Here is a 20,952-nt window from a genome sequence, read left to right as displayed (position 1 = left end):
TGGAATAAACTTGATAAAAACCCATTTGCACATGTAAGTCAGGCAATTTAAAGGAAGTGTGATTCTCACAACAGTTCGATGTGGTTGTTTCTATTATTTCACAGATGAAGACATGAAGAACCAAGAAGTTGGACAACTTGCCTAGAGTGCACTGGAAGTTTTCCATTAGTCCAGTGCACAAGAATGAAGATTACAGGAACGAAGGCTTAAATAACTGAACATTTTCTAGACCTTTCCAACTATATAAAATGGTTTTGGCACAGAAATTTCTTCTTGGAAACAGGCAATGAAATGAACTATTTTCAAATATACACAGGCAGTTAATTGTTAAATTCTTTTCAAATAAAATGTTAGCATTAAATATTCTCTATAGCTTAGGGAAAAAACTTTATTAGGGATTCTCAAAATCCTTATTTTCTCATCTGATTGTCACTTAGCCTATCTGTGTCTGTGTTGAAAGAATTGACAAGGCTCCCAAGGCCCAAGGCTGCAGGCCAGTGGGCTACTTACTGATGTGCCTACACACTTAGGCTCTTACCAGTAGAGCCACAAGCTTTGTTCCAAAATAAATATTATGTAAGTCAATAAAATGGATGCGAAAAGAAAGCTGTCTATATAAAATGATTTGGAAAGACTTGTTTTGCTTTCAATTAGGCATGGAGTAAACTAGATGAATTGTATTTACTTTGTTTTACAAATTCTTGCTCTAAAGAAACAAACTCCAAGATGATGCATCAGGAGTATGATTTATGGAAGAAGGTGAATATATTTATGGTATATACTCAGTACTGAGTCTCTGATTATTAGAAAATTCTAAAAGACAAATCACCAACCCTCACTGCATCAGAAAAGATGGCTGCTTCTCAACTCTTAATTACAACAGTTCATAGTTATTACTGACATTCTCTTGGAATTAAACAAACTCTCCCCACTACCCATTCCTCAACCCTCCAGATCCCAACACTCACCGTCAAGAACAGCCACTCCAGCTCCTCGCCTAGCCACGTTCATGGATGCAATTAAAGTCCAGGTGTTGTTTTCAGGGTTGTAACGCTCTACTGTGTTCAGACAATTCCAAGACTCTGCGCCTCCAATTATGTACAAATAACCACCAAGCTCACAGACTGCAGACTGGTGTCTACCTATAAGATCAAGTCAAACCAAAATTATTACTGTATCTCCCAAAACTATAAATGTGTACTGCACATACCGCTGACTCAGAGGTCTTAAAAAAAAAAAAAAAAGAAAATCAACTTACGAATGTTAAGAGGCGCACAGCTTGTCCATGACTTTGTTATAGGATCAAATACATCACAATTTTTCAGTCCTTTTTGACCATATGGATCTGATCCACCAACGATGTATAATTTCCCGTTCAGAGCACACACTCCTAAGTGAGTATAAAATAAGGTTAAAAATTGATAACTTAATCATCATACTTAGGTACAGTTTAAGTATTTGATTATCTCAGCAGAAAAGTATTACCTGCATTACAACGGTTAGTTCTCAACTCTGGAACAGGAGTCCAGTCATCTATGTTTGGATCGTACATCTCTCCACAACTCAGGTCATCCGAGTGACCATTGGATCCACCTACCACATAGAGCTGGCCCTAAGCCAAAAGCAAGAGATGAGCATCTCTGCCGCTATGAAGTTAGCAGAAAACGCTAAATGTGGGCTGCTTCTTCCTGCAAAAATAATACACTTACCATGAGCACGGCCATTTGAAATCGTGCTCTTGGTGTCCTCATGGGAGCAAGAAAGGACCAATGATCTGTGTGTGGATCATAGCATTCAACTGTTCGAAGACACTCCTCTCGGTTATAGCCACCTGGTATAAGAACCACAAAGAGTTATGTTTAAAATATTAAACTACCCCAGGGTTTCTGGTCTAGAATGTTTTAAGTAATCAATACAAAATGAGAAAAAGAATTTTCATCCACAAACTTAATAAGGCCCCATTTTAACTAAGTGCTTGTTATAGCTGAATGACAAAATTATCAGTGTAAATAAACTGCTTTGTCTTGGCTTGAAAATTAGGAGACAATTACTTACCTTGTAGTTTTTAAGGAATTAGAGACAGACATTAACTTGAAGACGAGGTGCTACAACAGTACCAACTCTGTTTCTGTCATCTTAGAATGTGGTAAAGTGTAATGCCAAAGAAGAAGGCACATTAAAGCCTGTCTTCCGAAATTTGCACGTCATAAGCAAGCGTGTAAACATTTGCTTAAGAGACTTAGCCAGTTAAAGCTTTTGGCTAAGTCACTTATCCTTCTGTTCTTACCTGCAGCTATGAGTTTGCCATTCATCTCTGCTGTCCCCAGACCAGATCGTGCATACTGCATAGGAGACATGGGCTTCTCTATGAGCTCATCTGGATGCATCTCAAAACTTAAACTTTTAATGAGTTTTGGAGTACTTGTTGGTGAGCTCTGTGGGCTGTTTCGCCCATGAAGGAAAATGACACAGAAGATACCGTCCAGTACAGCCAGGCACAAGTAAGTGTTATCTGTAAGCACAAGAGTTCCGTGTTTTTAAAGATGTAATTTTCATTACTTTCGGTTGCTGTGGTGATCCTGCATTGGACTCCGGACTCCAGACAGGGTGACCTGTTACTCTTTTCCAAATTTAGTTGCTTCTGAGTTTTTTCCTCAATCAACTTAAAAGGATGATATGGTTCTAACTTAAAACTCCTTCTTAAAAAGAAATAAACCAAAGGCAATCTGACAAGTGTAATACACTTACTTGAAGTCTTCTCTGAAGCAACGATTTTCCACTCATGTTTAGGGCTTTGTATTGTAGCATTTGGAGAAGACAGACATCCAATGGAACTGCTACTTATCTGCTTATGGCCATTCTCACGTGGTGGCTTTTTCTGCAAAATCAAAAGGCAGCTACAGAAACCTAGCCAAAGACCATACCTGGTGTACCTTTGCTCCTGAGCTATTCCACAACACTGAAAAAACACTTAGTACCCTTCACTTATGCATGACACTTACTGCACACCTAGACTGAACACAAACCAACACTTTCTGACTGACACGTCACTAGCATTCTTCCACCTCCACTTAATAAGGCAACAACTATACCTACCCTGGTCAAGAAAAAGCTCAAGTTCAACAGTTAAAAAAACACTGCAGATCAAGTAGCAAAATACTCAAGGGAAGAACAAAAGGAACCTCCTCCCTCATAATCCACATAAGCTCACACAGTCTTTATATTTAAGTATAGAATCTCCCCGAAATATGTTCTAAATCTAAAATAGCAAGAATTAACTGAGAAAATACATTTAACTCACTATCTCCATGAAACTGCCAAACTAAATCATATGGACTGGTATCATCCTTCATACATGTTAGCAAAAAGTGAGCAGACATATCCATCCATATTCTCTGAAAGTTATTTTATAGGAAAAAAGTGGCAACTGCAAGAAATATTTACAACTATATTTCTTTAGGATTGCCCTAAAGGTATTATAGAGTGGTTTTTTAGACAAGTAAAAGTGGGAGTACTTCAGTTGTGTCCGACTCTTTGTGATCCCATGGACTGTAGCCCACCAGGCTCCTCTGTCCATGGAATTTTCCAGCAAGAATACTGGAGTGGGTTGCCATTCCCTTTCTCCAGGGGATCTTCCAACCCAGGGTTTGAACCCAGGTCTCCCACATTACAGGCAGATTCTTTACCATCTGAGCTACAAGGGAAGCCCAGACAAGTAAAACTACATCAAAACACAAAAGTAAAAAATGGTACTCAGAAATTAATAAAGCAGTAACACTAACAGAATCAAACATTCATAAAGGAATACACAGGAACATAAAAGAGGGAGAAATGGGCAAAGCTGCAAATTTCCACTGACTATGATTACACTGTGCCCTCGTGTACGAGTTCCCTTTGATGGTTTTCTTCCAATTTCTTGAGCCCTAAATACTTCTAAGGAATATGATCACAAGGCATCAGAAGAATCAAGACTACCCTGGCAGGAAGTGCCTGCTGAATGAATAGGTACCACCTTCAATACCTGGCCAAGTTTGCTCACTTATTTTGGTCCCCAAGGCCAGAGCCACATGGGTAGATAGAATCTCTAAAGGAAATTTCTCTTTAGAGTGGAAGAAGAAGGACATGTGACAATAAAGAAAAAGATTCTGGTATCTACTTGAAGCTGGGAAAAAACTATCAAGTTTGGTGTGGGCAATTCAGCAAATGTGGTTGCAATATAAGACGCTGTTTTAAGAGAAGAGACTGTATCATGGTAATGGTTTTTATCAAATTCCATTTACACATTATGTACCTAGGTATTGGGTACTTTATTCACATCATTTCTTTTAATTCAGGAAGGGCAATACACTTATCCATCTGATAGACAAAAATACTGAAAATCAGAGAGAAGATATACAATGCCTAAGGCAATAAAACCAATAAAAATAAAAATTAGGAATTCTGAGTATAAAGTCACTCTTTTATACTATGACAGTCTGTACCCTCTGCTAACAGCAATTACAAGGTACATAAAACCCTATCCCAATCTGTGGGAAAAAGGAAGCCAAAGTATCACAAGTTGATGATGGCTTTTACGGCAGTTAAGAAAACTGTTATTATGAACGGCTTTGAGAGACAAATCAATGTGAAAGAAAAAAGCATGGTGGTCACAAGGATGACTAGTGTTTTTAACTACAAGCCTTATACAGAAATGCAGGTCAACTCTTTTATATTTCTCCCAGAACATTTTCTAACCTAATTCTTTCCTTTATCTTCAAACTTTCCCATATCAACTCTTCCCATTCAGCACACCCACTGGCCTACACTTTGCCTCTGAACTCCCCTCCCCAGGGGGGTGGTCTCTGGTGGCTTTTTCAGCCACCATCACTTCTCAAGCTAAGGGTTTCTTAACCTTAGTAACTTTTGGGAAATTACAACCACTAAAGGTTACAGAGTGGCTTTCTAAAACCAGTGTATGTAACATCATGGTCCTCTACTTTGTAGGCCCGATGAAAGAGTACTTTTTACATCCCCTCCGAGTATGATTTAACATAGTCAACAATTCAGTCTTGCAGACTTTTTTCTCCTATGTTAGCTACCTCGAACAACACTGAGGCTAATGGCTACTTCTCGACCTCACTTCCTATTTCTGAAGCCTAGTGTCTCCTCTTCCTTACTTCATTATCTCTATTCATGGCATCCTTTGAATGAGTCACTCCTGTCAGGATCCTGCTCACCCTCAAATTCTTCCTTTTCCTTGATTTTCCCAAACAGTCACTAAAGACCTCTGCAACTAGAAACATCTAGTCTACCCTTTTCCTTTCTCCTCAAATCAAGCCCTCGTCATCTTTTTTTTTTTTTTAACCTGAACTACTACCACTGCTTGTAATAGTCCTCAGTGGTCTCACAAGCTTTCCTCTCTCCTCTGTACCTGGTCATAAAAATAGGATTTGATGCTTTTAGTAAGTAAAAAACAAACAACCCCCCCTCCCCCAAATCAGCTGGAATTCCACAACCCAGAGAATGCCTGCCACCTAACAGTTCACCGTCTAAAATATGACTAATGAATTTATAGATCTTGGCAGTATGGAAACAACCATAATTTGACCAATCCCCCTGCTGCTGGACTGTTGCCCAGTTTTTCACATTAAAGTTGTGAAATGCGGCAGATCATTCTACTCCCTTGTGTAAAATTCTTTGAAAGCCCCCCACTACTTGTAGAATAAAGTATGAAGCCCCAGTCAGACTATATTTACCGACTTTTCCAGTTGTGAGACCTGCAACTCCAAGAGACTCTCCTTGTCCAGGTATCCTTTGCTACCTGACACACCTCTAATCTGCCATGCAAACTCTTCTATATCCTCAGACTGCTCAAATGTTGCCTCCATTGTGAAATTTCCCTAGTTTTTCTTCTTGGTTCCACCCTCCCTGAATGTTTTGTAGGTAATGCTTATTAGTCTGTTCTGTTTTACATCCTCCTGTAAGGTCCTGGAAGCAGAAACTGTCTCTTACACATTTGGGGGCCCTCTTACGTAACATCATGGCCTTCTACTTTGTAGGCCTGATGAAAGAGTACTTAAAAAAAAAGCACGTCAACCTACAATGTTTGGAGACAAGGGGAAAGATAGCCTCAGCATTCAGAATGCACAAATTTACACCCAAAAACTTCTGTGAAAATAAAAATGTTCAGCCACTACTGACACAGAACACCTAATAATATCACCATATAGGTTGTTTGCTGAGTCTACCATTTTCCTTTTAATTACTAAAGGGAAACATCCATTAATTTGGGTCAACTCAGCCTACTTTATAGTTCATCCCTCACAAATACAATGCTGAGCTAAAGACCAAACAAAAATGATACATAGTGCATAACCATTTACATCAATTTCAAACATGGGCAAACTAAGGTAATGTTTCAGAAGTTCAGATAATGGCTCCCCTTGGGGTAGTGTAGGGCAGTGACTGGGAAGGGGGCAAGAGGAAGGCTTACAGAATGCTTGAAATCTTCTCTTCTTCACCCAAGAAGTAAACCAAGGGGTTCACCACATGACACTTATGATCTATATAGTTTTCTCTATGTTATTTACCCATAAACGAAAAAAGTTAAACAGTCATTCCTCTGACAACTATTTTTTATAGTCCAACCAAAAAACCAAAGAATTTCTACGTTGCTTCATCTTATTGGCCCTTTTTCTTACTACTTGCAAATCCTATTTGATCGAGACAAAAAAATAAATTTGAATGGGGTTTCCTAGTTTGCTGTGTTAATTTCTTTTTATGTGGCAAAAGTGGTAGTAATGCTAAGAAAGATAGGCTGGTTTTCTCCCGCAAATGTTTCTGTCCAGTTATACCAATGAAGTTCTTTCACTTTCCTTTATTAAAGGAAAATTTCAGTATACTATAAAATGCTCTAATCAAACTTTAACCTGAGGTTACCTCAGATGTGCATTGTGTACCTGCACAAACTGAATGTGGTCATCATCACTGCCAAACACCTCAGCCTGTCCATCTAGTAGGTTCCCATCAAGCAGCTTGTGATCAGCTGAGTAGTACAAGGTTTGAACCTGCAAAACAGCAACAGAACACCCATGTGGCTACTGTCTCCATGGCTACTCCACTAGTATGCAGATCACACCAACGCCTCACGGTAACCTCCAGTGTGCTTCTTGGGTTCTTGACATCTTACTCTGGCAGGATCCCCAAAGTAAAGAAAACATGTCATGGTGGTAAAAATTAAAAAAAAAAAAAAAAGATACAGAATCTTCTAATACTGGCTGAAGAGTCCTTGGCTTGGTTGACTTGAAAGAAATCTTCATTTTTTTCATAGCTTCCATGATACAGCATTAAGAAAAAAAGGGACCAGTACAATATATAGACTTTTAAACAATGTACATATTTACAATAAAATACTGAGTAGGGTTTACACCTTCGAAGATAAGTGGTCTAATATGTATAAACATATTTCTGTCCTGCAGGCAATGTCAAAAAAGAGAGAGGAAAAAAAAAAAAAATTCAAAAGTTCAAACAACCTGCACAGCTACCTCCCTTAACAGATGCAAACACATGGCTAATGCATCTGCTTTTCAAGTGGGAAACCAGACAGAATTTAAAGATCACCTCTTGGCCGTTTTATAGTATAATGATAACTGGGTTTCTAAAGGCCTAACCGGTCTGGTAATAAGCCTTTCGTGTATCTGAAAGGCTTAAGTAGAAGGATAAACTCAAGGTCAACTCCACTGTTTCACCTGCATGTTTAATTCCCATCATTTCTCCATCGATTTTTCCTTGTGTATTTTTTAAAAAGTAGCCCAAGTTGAGTGACTCTATGTATGAACAACACCATTGAAAGACACAAAGCTTTAAAGATAAGAATCCTGTAAAGGAGTAAACACCATTAAATCATCATCGTTCTCTGCCCACAGCGGATTTTTCTTAGGAGAACTGGGGCAGGACTGCTGCTTCTTTACGTGTCAATACACTTGAGGATTCTTCTTGTTTCTTCAGTCTTGGGTATCCTAGTTTTGTTAATAAACCTATGGGGAGATAAATCAACGGGGAGGAACAACCATTAGAAGCTTTTACCTACTTGTCAAATTTAAAGCAAAAACCTGTGAAGAAAAATTAAGAATCTACAGAAAATTTCAGTACCACCTCCCATGTCTAAAGCAAATTACATGCTACTTTAAAGAAAGTTAACAGCACATAATAAGCAAAGAAATAAAAAAAAGAAAAGCAGAAGACCAAACTGAACAGTTCATTCAGCTCACCTGGACACCCCCCCTGTTTCTCAGCTTAGGGGTACCTATAGCAAAATTTAAATTCTTTAGGGTCATTGTTATAAAATAAAAGTGAAAGGGAATCCTTCATGTTATAGCAAAATCATTTTTAATAACTGTTGAGTCCCATTTACTTTAAAACTAACCTCTTCCATCAGCTCTTCCAGACTGTCTCCATTCTCCCAGATGCTACGCTGCACCCAGTTGATTACCTTTGTATACAGTTTGCCATTACTGGGCAAGCAAACATTATCTTCAAGCATTACCTCCAGCTAGAGTGGGGAAAAAACAAAGACACATGGATCAGTGTCGAGCCTCTTAATTCTCTATTTCATAACAAAGCTGTCACAGATGCCCAACTACACTCCATACATTTATTCTAATTTATAAGGAAACCAGTAGCCAAAACAGAAAAGTAAACAAACTGGTAGGCAGGAAACCATTACACTGCTAAAAATGACATCACTTCAATGGACTGTCATTTTCATAATCATTACTCACTTGCTTGAAACATGAACAAAGATTATGTTCTTGGAACTAAATAGTATATATCTCTTTATTGATTTACCTTTACATCTTTAATTTTTATAGACTTTACCTTTAGCCGTGGAAGTTTAAGAAACTCTTCCTCTTCTGAAATTTGTAACAAATGTTCCTGAATGTAAGCATCAACCTTATTCAACAAACGTGAGTCTCCCATACAACTCGCAAAATTTCGGTAAGAGATGCAGCTGGTAACATCCATTCTGGATAGTAAATAATCACCACAAACCTTGGAGAAAAAAATACACAAGTGTCAACATTTACACTCACTTTAACAAATATTTAATATTCCATGTAAGTACTATGCGAAAATATAAAAATTAATCAAAAAAATTCACTGCCTTAATAGAACAAGTTAAACTGTAGCAAGAATGAAGTGAAGTGAAAGTCAATCAGTCATGTCTGACTCTTAGTGACCCCATGGACTGTAGCCTGCCAAGATCCTCTGTCCATGGGATTCTTCAGACCAGAAAACTGGAGTGCATAGCCATTCCCTTCTCCAGGGGATCTTCCCAACCCAGGGATTGAACCCAGGTCTCCCACATTGCAGGCGTATTTTTTACTGTCTGAGCTACCAGGAATACATGTATACAAACAATAACATCAAAGAAGAACATACAAATACATAAGTTGTTTAAAATGCAACAAATTGAAATGTTATGAAAATGTACATGAAATGTTCAGATAAGTATCTCCCACTAGAATGACAGACAAGGCTTCATGAAGGCAATTATTTGAACTGGCCTCTAGAGGGGAGATGATGTTGAATGCAGACAGGTACTAGGCAAGATGCTGCAACAATTTAGTTTGGCTAGAACAAAAGAAAATCAGAAAATATTTTGGAGGAACAGCAAGTAAATTAGGGAGAGCCTGGAATGCTAACCTGAAGGACGTGTGCTACAAGCACAGAAGGGTTTTTAAGCAGGGTGACATGAGAGGGGGGGAACAGGAAAACTTCTTCCTAAGGGGCCAGATGGTAAGCAGCTTGGGCCTGTGGGCCATACTTTTCCACAACTATTCAACAGTCACTGCAGGAAGAAAGCAGCCATTGACCACCTGCACATGAGAGCTCCGTTACAATACAACTTTACAGGATTAAAACCTTTTTTCCTTCTATAAATTATTAATGCCACTTCTCAGTGGCATTAAATTCTAGAAAGAAAACTTCTAAAGAAGAACTGAGAAATGTAAAAGAATCAAGAATTAAGAGTATGAGTTATATGATTAACTGAGAACAATCAAGACTCATGTTATCAGAGACTGACATGGATACCCCACCAAAGAAGGCTATTGAAAGAGCAAGACTGTAGCTTGAATTATCTAAGAGAAAGTGTGACCGTTACTATAGCTAAACAGTTAAAATTATATACATACTCACATCTCTAGGGAGGAAAGGGGGACATTTTCAAGTTCTTGAGACCAACAGATGTCTTATGACAAATTATACAAACTATATAAAGTAAGACCCCCTAGTAACATTACTCCTCGTATATTACTTCTGTTACTCTACCTGCTTTACACGGTCCATCTTCAGCTTTTTTGCTGCAGAATAAACATCTTTGACTAATTCCTTATCAGCTTTCAACCTATTGAAAAAAAAGGTTCTGTATCATTTATCATACCATGGCCTTAAAACACAGATTCTTAAATAAATTTAGAGGGACTTGGAATTTCATTTCCTAGTTATATGATGTACTTCAGAGAACTTACTGAGCAGTGTAGGCATAATTCAACAAGACTTCAACAGCTTCCGGATTGAGATCATCAAACTTAACATGAGAAACTCGGTGAGGATCACTGTCACTATTAAAGATTTCAAATAAATAGGGACTGCAGCAGGCCAGGACTGCTCTGTGTGCTAACATCTCATGGCCACAGACCTGCAACATCAGGCATTAAAATTAGAAGCGCTGTGGACTATTTCTCTAGCTAATTACCACATCGTATCCTTAAATCATTGTCTTTTAAATTTATTTCATTAAATGCCTCTTATGAGAAAGAAAATAAACCAATCCAGGAACATACGGTTTTCAGTAATGAAAGATCAGTTCTGTAAGTTTCCAATTAAGTTTTAAATACCTGAAGTCGAACATCACAGAACTGCCCACTTTTCCTCAGGGCATTCAATTTGGCAACAGAAGATTCAATGAAATTTTCATCTTCAAACATTAAATATCCATTGGGAATCATTTTTCCTTTTAAATTTGGCTAAAGGGCAGAAATAAAGCCAAGTTATTTTTACTTATAAATGGTGATCTTTATAGCGTTTTGAAGAGGAATACGGTGTCTTTACTTTTCAAACCCCACCCTACGCTAAAACAGCACTGGGACTGCCTGTCCGAGCCTCTGCGCCCTATACTTTGGTCCTCAGTCTTTTCAGGAGCTCGCACAGCAGTGGTGTGATGTCCGAGCAGTTTGGGCCAGGTTTCTATTAGTACACACACTGTGAAAGGGAAGAAGATGGAAACCCCGCCCTCCCCAAATCCATACAACAAGCAACTGAAAAGTCTAGACGGATGTGAAGTGGTCATTACATACAGATTCCTTGGATTGGGGCTATAGTCACTCCTTTACTCACAAATGAGAAAAACTGGTATAAGGCTAACTTAAATTCTGTTCCCTTTGCTCTACTCAATATTCTATGATAACCCATAGGAGAAAAGAATCTAAAAAAGAAAGTATATGTATAAATGAATCACTTTGCTGCACACCTGAAACTAACACAGCACTGTAAATTGATTATATGCCAATAAAATTAAAAAATTCTGTTCCCTTTCCAAGTTTCATTTATTCTAAACTACTTGTCTCATAACAGTACATGTTTAAAATATGTATGTTCTTTAAAGAATTTTCCATTTCACTTTTTCCTGTGAACAAATGGACTAATGGCTACACAAAATACATCACTGAAAAGTGGTAAAAAAAGGTTTCAGTTTGAAGTAAGTGATTTATTTAAATTCAAAACAGTTTACAGAAAAGAAAACAATAGGGAAAAATTTTTTTTCTACGAATACTATTGACTTCTCCACCTTTTAAAAGTAGTATGAAAGGATGCTGGTGTACTTGGCACAGTCTTTAGGGGAAAAAATGTGTGCACTGACCACTGAATATTCACTTACCTGCTATACTGGTGAGAACTGTATTTCTGGGACACTTTAAATAATCCACGGACAAAGGAAACTCAGCACTTCAGCGAGGTATGAAGACAGGTGGTTGAAGTGAAGGCAGAGGAGTCTTAAGCTCTAATGGTGATTCCAAAACTATCAGGCTTGAAAATGATGTAATCAAGTCCTTTAAAGCTATAGACACGAATTTCTTCTGTGATAATCATGCATCATAATCTGTAATAATGAAAAATTTTGGATATTCAGAATGATCAAAGAATGTCATTGATCTAGGTAGATCATGCTAAGTCCTGATCTTAAAGACATTTCAAGGTAAATGGCACAATGCAGAAAATAATACAAATGTAACTATACATAAATATTTTCATTTAACTTGCAACCACTCAGGTGACTGGAAAAAAAAAAACAATTCTCCCCAGCAGGCAGGAGCTAGTAACTTATCATTTAAGTAAGATATACGAGAACAAATGTAAATATTGGTTAATTCTAATATTCGTTACTGTGAAGTTCTAATTAACACACAAACATGTGACCTGTCTGCTTTCACCAGCCAGCAGCAACCGTCATTATTTCCAGACGTGTATACAATGTTACAGTCAAACCAGGTACACTGTTTCCCAAACATGCTCTGCATACTTCCTTATCTCTGTACCTTTGTTCAAGTTTTGTTTTCTTGGAATACCCTTAACACAGCCTCTGCAGATGACATCTTACCTTCATAGAGCCCCCACCAAATCCCCCCAGCTGAGAATGTAGTTTCTCTCCATCCTCCGGGAGACATACTGCACCCTCTCTGAAAGTGTATTTGTGTGATCTTCCAGCTGGTCTATTCTGGGTTGTGTACCTTCTTGTATTCCATGATTCAAGGTCCCTTGAAAGCAAAGCTTCTGTCTTGTTTATCTTTGTATCCTTCCCACGACCACCTCCCCCCACAACCAAAACAAGTAGCCTAGAAACCTGAATATAAAGATAAGTAATTTGTTGAAACAAATTAACAAAAACGAAAACATTAATGTCTGTGCTTTATGTGATCATTTTTTTCTCATATATAGTAATAAACTACCAACAGAAAGTTATAGTTCAAATCAAATCTTCAAGGAAATCACATTCAGTCCTCCTACCTTCTCTTTCCCCCTTATTTTCACGTCATTAATTAAAGTGTCAAAGTCAGCTGGTTCATTTTTTAATTACCTGAACTGCTATTTTATCAGTGTCTAATTCTGCAAACCAGAACTAAATAAGAAATTATTTGAAAGATGTGCATACTTTTAAAAATGAAAATCTTAAAATTACCTGGATTCTTACACATCACAACTCTTAACAATTATGTTAATATGAATGGTCTCTTACCCCAGAACCCACTTAAAGGCTAATCCAGTTCTATTTCAACAAATTACCATATTAAGTTCAACAGCTGCACAACCTGAATCCTGTATGCCTTCACAGGTTTCTCCATAGCTTAGGTTTTATCGCAAAGAAACCTGAGTATTTGGACTCCAGTTGGGACTGTTGTCAATGCTTATACCTGCAATGAAACTATTTCATACCATCGTGTAATACTGATTTCCTCTGCTGTTCACTTGCATCTAGATTAGTTAATTCAGCTCTTCTTAATTCTATGTACAGAGAGAACACACTATCTAAAAGAAATCTTAAACATTTCCAGCCAAGACCTAGCCCAAGTTAGGAAAATCTATGCAAGGGTGAAAGGGAGGAACCTTTCTATGCAAGTTATGTTAGAAATGATTTAAGTGTATGCCCTCTGAGAAACAAAACACAAATGGGGATTTGTAAGTATTTTAAGCCTTGACCAGTTTAATTCAGTATTTCTTTGTAAACTAGCCTTATTTAATCAAGAATAAAAAAAAATAGCCTCTATACATAAACATATCTTGCCTTACTGCACTTCACTATACTGTATTTTGGGCTTCCCTTGTAGCTCAGATGGTAAAGAATCTGCCTATAATGCAGGAGACAGGGGTTCGATTCCTGGATCGCGAAGATCTCCTAGAGGCGGGCATGGCAACCCACTTCAGTATTCTTGCCTGGAGAATCCCATGGACAGAAAAGCCTGGTGGGCTATAGAGTCGGATACGACTGAGTGACTAAACCACCAAAGTACTGTACTTGACAAACACTGCTACCCCCATCCTGCCAAATTGAAGTTTTGTGGCAACCCTGATTGCCAGATGATGGTCAGCATTTTTCAGCAATAGAGTATTTTTTAATTAAGGTATATAAGCTGTTTTTAAAGATAATGCTTTAGACATCTACCAGACGCAAGTATCATGTAAACAACTTTTATATGCACCGAGAAACCAAAAAATTCATGTGACTGCTTTATCACAGTGCTGTGGAATCACACTCGCAGGATCTCTGAGGGTATATTTGATAACGTCAAAGTTCTACCTAAATTTATCTTGGAAAACAACAACAACAAAAACCCAGATAGTTAAAAATCACTTTAGTCCTCTGGGAGAAAATAGCTCAGTTGGTAAAGAATCCACCTGCAATGTGGGAGACCCCATTCAATTCCTGGGTTGGGAAGATACCCTGGAAAAAGGAAAGGCTACCCACTCCAGTGTTCTTGGGCTTCCCTTGTGGCTCAGCTGGTAAAGAATCCGGGTGCAATGCAGGAGACCCCGGTTTGATCCCTGGGTTGGGAAGATCCACTGGAGAAGAGATAGGCTACCCACTCCAGTATTCTGGCCTGGAGAATTCCATGGCCGAGTCTATAGGGTCACAAAGAGTCAGACACGATTGAGCAACTTTCACTTCACTGGAGAAAATGTGGATCAACTCTTGCCATACACAGTTGTACAATGTTATTACTTTTGCCATAGAGTACTACTACATTAGTGTGTGTTTAGTTGCTCAGTCGTGTCCAAGTCTTTGCGACCCCATGGACTGTAGCCCTCCAGGTTCTTCTGTCCAGTTTTCCAGGCAAGAATACTGGAGTAGGTTGCTATTCCCTCCTCCAGGAGATCTTCCCAACCCAGGGATCAAACCCAGGTCTCCCACATTGCATGCAGGTTCTTTACCATCTGAGCCACCAGGGTAGTACTAGGTGATTTTCTACTAAAGCAAAGTCTTAATATGAACCTCATCTCTTTGATGTCTGCTGATTAGTACAACCCTACTTGATCCAACCAGTCCATTCTAAAGGAGATCAATCCTGGGTGTTCAATGGAAGGACTGATGCTAAAGCTGAAACTGCAATACTTTGGCCACCTCATGCGACGAGTTGACTCACTGGAAAAGACTCTGATGCTAGGAAAGGTTGGGGGTGGGAGGAGAAGGGGACGACAGAGAATGAGATGGCTGGATGGCATCACCGACTCTGTGGACATGAGTTTGAGTGAACTCCGGGAGTTGGTAATGGACAGGGAGGCCTGGCGTGCTGTGATTCATGGGGTCGGGAAGAGTTGGACATGACTGAGCGACTGAACTGAACTGAACTTGATTTCAAAAGCTAACTCAAGTTCACTTGACATTTAAATTAATGCAACAAACTTAATTACTGTGGCCTCACTTACTGTGTGCCCCTTCTCTCACCCACTCCTGTGACTGGAGGAGGTCACATCAACTTCTGCCTGCAAAACCATGTCTTTCAAAGTTCACATTCACTCTCACTGAAGTCAGCATGGGCAAATTAAGTTTTAAGCCTTTTGAAAAATTCATGGATCTTCGTCTGGTCTATTAAACTCGATGGGACAAATATGTGGGGAGAATTTTTTTTTATATTTGAAAAGCCAAGGAAAAAGCCCCAACATTCCAGGCTTATAGCAAAGTATAAAATTTAGAACTTCATTTGATATTTAAAAAATACATTTGACAAAACCGAAGTCAAGTACAATATATACTGGTAAATACACTTCAGTTTCTTAATTTGGTCAGTGCAAGGAAAGAGAGACGACTCATAAATAAATAATTAAACTGCTTTAATAAAACCCAGGAGTTCACATGTTACCACAGCTCCCCCAAAGATTAGCTTAACCCAAATACAATTCAGTCTTATCAAAGAGATGTAAAAAAAAAAAAAAAAGCCATCCATCTCCCTCAACATTCTTGGGCTTTCAGTAAGATACAATGTTATCATCAAACTTTTAAAGCATCCTAAAAAAACCTCAAGGCAAATAACAAGCTTATTTAAGCTTCGAGGCAATCTTTTGAGGGTAGCCAACTTAAAGAACAGACTTTAGAATACAAAGAAAATCTACAAATCTTTTTAAAACTAGCAGTTATAGATTCCCAATATCTGAAATGATCCATCTATATACACCAAAACTCACCAAACTCCATGCCATTAACCTCACTGTTCTGAAGTTCTTATATCCCACACACACTTATAGCTCCAAACAGATGGCAGACACAGTTTGGAATGCGATGCTCGTGACACAACAGAGTTGACTCCATTCCCCAGCCTCACACACTCCACAGACCAATCAGAAAGAGACAAGCCAAGCAGTGAAAACAGTTCACACAAAAGGGGGAAAAGGTACGAAAGCACACATATTCCAGAAACTGCAACAATTTCTGTTTCAACAGACTGCGGTTTGCAGGATGCATATGGTAAATAGTAGCAGAGGAATTAAGATGATTTAAACAGAGCAGAATTTTTAGCACAGATGCACAAGACACTAGCACAAACGTGGAGGTGGTATGGAGGAATGGGTAAAACGTGGGAAATTATTATACCCTTGCTTATCCTAACTAAGGCAACAATGATATTTTAGAGAAGATATTTGGCATCATTATAAAAATCAATATCAAAATTACAACTCAAAAAGCATAACAGAGACATTTTTAGTTTACTGCATGCTTAAAGTTGGGAAGAAAAAGAGGAATTTGCTTTGGGATATTTATACAGCTGATGTACCTGTTGGGCATCCAGGTTGATGCCAAAAGTGTTAAGGATAGTGAGGTGTAGGTTTCGAAATCATTTACAAGGTGGTAATTAAAATTTCTACTTGAAGGTGGCAGAGGATGAGATGGTTAGATAGTGTCAATGACTCAACGGACATGAGTATGAGCAAACTGCAAGAAGGACAGGGAAGCCTGGAGTGCTGCAGTCCATGGGGTCGCAGAGTCAGACAAGACTTAGCGACTCAAGAGCAACAACAAATTAAAGTTCACCAGTGAATATAAGAATGTATTTTCTGTGGTTCTGACAGAAAACAGAAATCACTCCCTTATTCGTTAATTCTTCCATTTATACCCCCAAGCACAAGGGAGGGGGGATTCCCAACCTTCTTGTAGATTTGAGTATACAACCATAATGTTGAAAAGTCAGTGAAATGATTTTTAGAGGTACTTCGTCTAATGTCAATGATTAACACAGTTCCCCAACAGAAAAACATTTTACCATAAAAAACCAAAACACTTATTTGCAAAACATATTCAGCTGCCACCTAAAACATTCTTCAAGCAAGAAAAAACAAGACCCCACTCCAAAGTAGCAAAAAGACACTAATTTAAAACCAAAACCTGGAACGCTGATTTGAGGGCAAGAGGTGGAAAAACAGAACTACAAGTTAAGATAAATTAAGAAATTAATATGTATTAATTAATGACAGAGATTTCAAATATTAGGAAAATACAGAGGAAAATCATTCTGGGTCTCTTTTAGGTCAGTGATGCTAGTTCAATTTTCTCTCTCACTACAAATCACAGACATTTGACAAGTAGCCTGCCAGCTGGTATTCTCAATTATGGTATTCTCAACCCAATTCTAAATAGTGTACGCCACACCTTCTGATACACAAATAACGACCGCTCCTTCAGCATCTTTCAGAAGTTTCAGCATGACTATGCCTAAACCTATTCATCAATATTTTCTTTTCCTTAACCAACAGTGCTAGAATAATTGAAAGAAAATATTGTCTGTCTAGTCCCTGCTACACTTGAACTGTTTTGAGTAGTACTACGCTTACCGAGTTGTTATTTACTAGTGGACAGAAGGTCACCACCCACGTAGTCCTCAAAGAACAGCTTGATGCCAGGGTGTTCCAGCCCTCCATCACTGACAAAGATACTGGGTAACAAATTCTTCAATAGGCCTCCGATTTCTACTTACTAGTTTTTGAAACGGCTGCGGTCTCAAACAATAGATCTACTTTGTATTGGGGGAAAAGTAAAATTTCTAAAGTATTTGTTGTTCAAGTTTCCCTAGGGCTAACCCTCAATCTGATCCTACTGCCTGATACCTTACCATCATGAGCTTACAACCAGAGTCGCTACGCAAAATGTGCAGAACGACGGAAAAAGAACAAACCTCTCTGCCGACTGTTTGGGGGTGGGGTGCGGCGGGGATGGGAAACAAAGCGGCGAGGGCCCCAGAGTGACTGTCTGGAGAGCCCTGCAGTTCCAGGCCTTCATCCCCGCGCGGCCCGGCCGGAGCCCACTCCGATGGCCGGGAGGCAAGGCGCCCAGCGTCTGCACACCCCTGCCCGGGATTGGCCCGGCCCGCAGTCATTCAGCGCCGACACGTCAGGGCAGCAGCTCCCTCCCTCCTCCCGCCCCCTTCTCCCCGCGCTTGGCAAGAAAAGCGGGCAACGTGGAGCGGGAACAAAGGACCCCGCGGCCCACGGCGATCGGGAGCGCGGTGCCACCCTACCCCAGACCCGGGCGCACCGGCGGGGCCCTGGGCCGGCCCCCCGCCCGCAGTCGCGGGGCCCTGCGAGGGCTCACGGGAGAGAACCCAGACCCCGGGCAGACATCCCCACACACACTAGGCGGGGTTCCTGACAGCACGACGGAGATTCCCGCGCCCTCCTTCCGGAAGGTCTTGACCCAGGCCCCCCGAGGACCCCCTCGACCCAAGACTTCTCGTCCTGCTTCCTCGGCCGCAGCGCTCTCCGAGGCGGCCCCGCCACCCGCCTTTGGCCGCTCACGCGACCCGGCAGCCACGGCAGCGCCGGGAGCGCGGGGTCCGCGCGGCGCCGGCTCCTCGTCCACAGAGAGCGGCGGCTGCGGCGACCTGCGGAGTGCTGCCCCCCGGGGACTCCGCACCGCTCCGCGCCTCCCAGCCTAAAACCCCAGCCGCCCGCTCCGTCCGCCAGCTCGGCGTCTGGCTGCACCCTGCCCTTCCTTCCCCGCCTCGTCAGTGGGACCAGCGCAGATTACCTGGTTCATCTCTGAAGAGATGAAAAAACTCATCTCTGGAGCTTCAACGGGGAGCAGGAGGAAGCGGGCGGGAATCGGCCCAACCAAAAGCACCTCGAGGCCGCGGAGGGGGGAGCGACCGAGCGAGGAGAGGACGAACGCACAGCCCCGCGGAGCCTGTGAGGCCGGGAGCGCACCGGGAATTCGCCGAGACCCGCTCGCTCGCTGGCTGGCACAGCCGCGCTGGAACCGCAGGCGGCGAAACTCTGCACAGCAGCCCCGAGCGACCGCCCTCCACGCGCGTTCCGGAGACACTGCCGCCGCGGCGGCCCGCGCGCGCCGCACCCCCCGCGCACGTCACCACGTGCGCCGCCTTCGCCGCGGTCTCCGCAGCCGCCAACGCCTCCCCGACGCTTCCGGCTGTACAGCCGGCAAATGACGGGCGAGCGCAACAATATCGCCCTCGCGGCCCCGCCCACCGCTGGCCCCGCCCCCGCCGCTCCGCCCTTCTCCCCAGCCCGGTGCGGTTCCGTCCTGCGCAGCTCAACTAGGTCAGCGCAAGGTGATCCCTGCGAGAGGGGGTGCTGCGGCCGCGCCGCCCTCCTTATCGCGCCGTCGGCCCTCGTCGCCCTCACCCCCGCTCCCTCTCCGCCCTTTCAGACAGCACGGGAACTGGCTCCCTCCAGGCGCCCTCACCTGTTCTGCTGTCCCTGAAGGCACAATAGCTTGGCAGATCAGACGTGGGAGATTAGGTTTTTTCGGCTTCAAATGTTCTTGTAGGCAACCGCCCTAGACCGGAGCTGGCCGCAATGGTCCTAAGAGTCCGCCGTCACCCTTGTGGGTGGTGGTGTGCGGGGAGAGAGCAACAACAGAGGCTCGCTGACAAAGAGGGGCGAGAGGTTTCAGTCACTTTTGAGAAAACCATTGGGGAGGTCAGAGAATACATAGTGTTGTATCAGCGTTGCTGTGAAAATCTGTTTACATCTGCTTTTCGTCCCCGAGATCTGTTTTTGTCTGAGTGCGGCTCTCCTCTCAGACACTGAGTTAGTTCTTTGCTGGATTTGCCCTCTTGGAGAGAGAGAATAACCTTGAGAACAGAGAGCAACCTTAATTTCCACCGCCCCATCTTGCCCCCAGAAGGCGAACCTGTTAAGGGGAAGGGAGACGCTTGACAGCAACTTCGTGTGACTCTGAAGGGCACACTGGAAAGTTTCCTAGATTGAAGGTGAGGGGATTTTGTGAGGGAAGCTTGTTCAAGAGTTTGGCAAAGGCTTCCAGGTTAATGTCGTGTTAGCTTATCCTGATTTGGCGAGGGCACTTAAGCCACCTGCGCCTAGCCTTGTTTGTGTCTGATCCCTGAGCTTAATTAGAGGATATTTCTAGGAGCTCTTCGTCATCAGTCATCACTTCCTACTACTCTTTATCATTAACTATTTCATGTACGCTTATGGGAGCAGAAAAATGTGGGGGCCCTTCATCTGCAACAGAAGCTTTACAACTTTTATTCTAAAATATTGAAGCAAGGAGACTTTTGTTTCCAATTCAATTGTGGGTGGAAACGAGGACCTAAGATATCTATTAGTATGGTTCTTACATGTTTCTGGAGGAGAAAAAGACTGACATTTGCCACTGGGCTCTTGTTTTTGTCTTCAGATAATGATTGACAGCAGTGTTCACTTTCATCGGAAATGAAACAGAGTACATACCTTTTACATTCTTTTAATACCATAGACTTCATCCTTCCAGAGAGAGAGTATGAACTTCCCACTTCAGATAGGCACGTGACTCTGTGGCCTGCTGTACACATGGTCCCTCTTGCTGTACTCTAAACAGTGCCTTTGTGACCTGAAACAGTCAACACTTTCTTAAAGCTACAGTGTGATCAGTCAATGCGTTTTTGCCTCGTGTGGAATTTCAGGTTT

At 41.3% G+C, this 20,952-nt stretch overlaps 3 protein-coding genes across 4 annotated transcripts in view; 2 read left to right on the top strand and 1 right to left on the bottom strand.

The window, feature by feature from the left end:
• SWT1 (SWT1 RNA endoribonuclease homolog) overlaps positions 1-311 on the top strand; it is a 108,493-nt gene extending 108,182 nt beyond the window's left edge. Inside the window, exon 20 of the transcript XR_008685040.2 lies at positions 105-311. The gene's annotated coding sequence lies outside the window, so the exon portion shown is untranslated. The remainder of the gene's footprint in view (positions 1-104) is intronic.
• IVNS1ABP (influenza virus NS1A binding protein) overlaps positions 1-19,192 on the bottom strand; it is a 20,417-nt gene extending 1,225 nt beyond the window's left edge. Inside the window, exons 1-14 of one of the 2 annotated variants that reach the window (XM_055419105.2) lie at positions 19,052-19,192; positions 11,921-12,142; positions 10,881-11,009; positions 10,512-10,681; positions 10,312-10,387; positions 8,857-9,030; positions 8,405-8,530; positions 6,939-7,046; positions 2,749-2,878; positions 2,288-2,512; positions 1,710-1,831; positions 1,486-1,612; positions 1,259-1,390; positions 969-1,142 (exon numbers count right to left, since the gene is read on the bottom strand). In XM_055419105.2, the coding sequence (XP_055275080.1) occupies positions 969-1,142; positions 1,259-1,390; positions 1,486-1,612; positions 1,710-1,831; positions 2,288-2,512; positions 2,749-2,878; positions 6,939-7,046; positions 8,405-8,530; positions 8,857-9,030; positions 10,312-10,387; positions 10,512-10,681; positions 10,881-10,991 (1,675 nt within the window). In that variant the 5' untranslated portion in view covers positions 10,992-11,009; positions 11,921-12,142; positions 19,052-19,192. Of the gene's footprint in view, positions 1-968; positions 1,143-1,258; positions 1,391-1,485; positions 1,613-1,709; positions 1,832-2,287; positions 2,513-2,748; positions 2,879-6,938; positions 7,047-8,404; positions 8,531-8,856; positions 9,031-10,311; positions 10,388-10,511; positions 10,682-10,880; positions 11,010-11,920; positions 12,143-18,200; positions 18,344-19,051 lie in introns of those variants that run through there. The other variant, XM_088845276.1, reaches the window with a different exon arrangement.
• LOC148775096 (uncharacterized) lies at positions 19,071-20,952 on the top strand. The gene is made up of 2 exons (XM_088845277.1): positions 19,071-19,581; positions 20,684-20,952. Exon 1 carries the CDS (start codon positions 19,071-19,073, stop codon positions 19,467-19,469), a length of 399 nt encoding a protein of 132 aa, XP_088701403.1. The 3' UTR covers positions 19,470-19,581; positions 20,684-20,952.

The sequence above is a fragment of the Moschus berezovskii genome, chromosome 17 (genome assembly GCF_049115385.1).
Source record: "Moschus berezovskii isolate FMDL1 chromosome 17, NW_MosBer_1.0, whole genome shotgun sequence".
Taxonomy (NCBI): domain Eukaryota; kingdom Metazoa; phylum Chordata; class Mammalia; order Artiodactyla; family Moschidae; genus Moschus; species Moschus berezovskii.
Note: the sequence above shows the minus strand (reverse complement) of the source record. Positions and strands in the feature narration are given on the sequence as shown.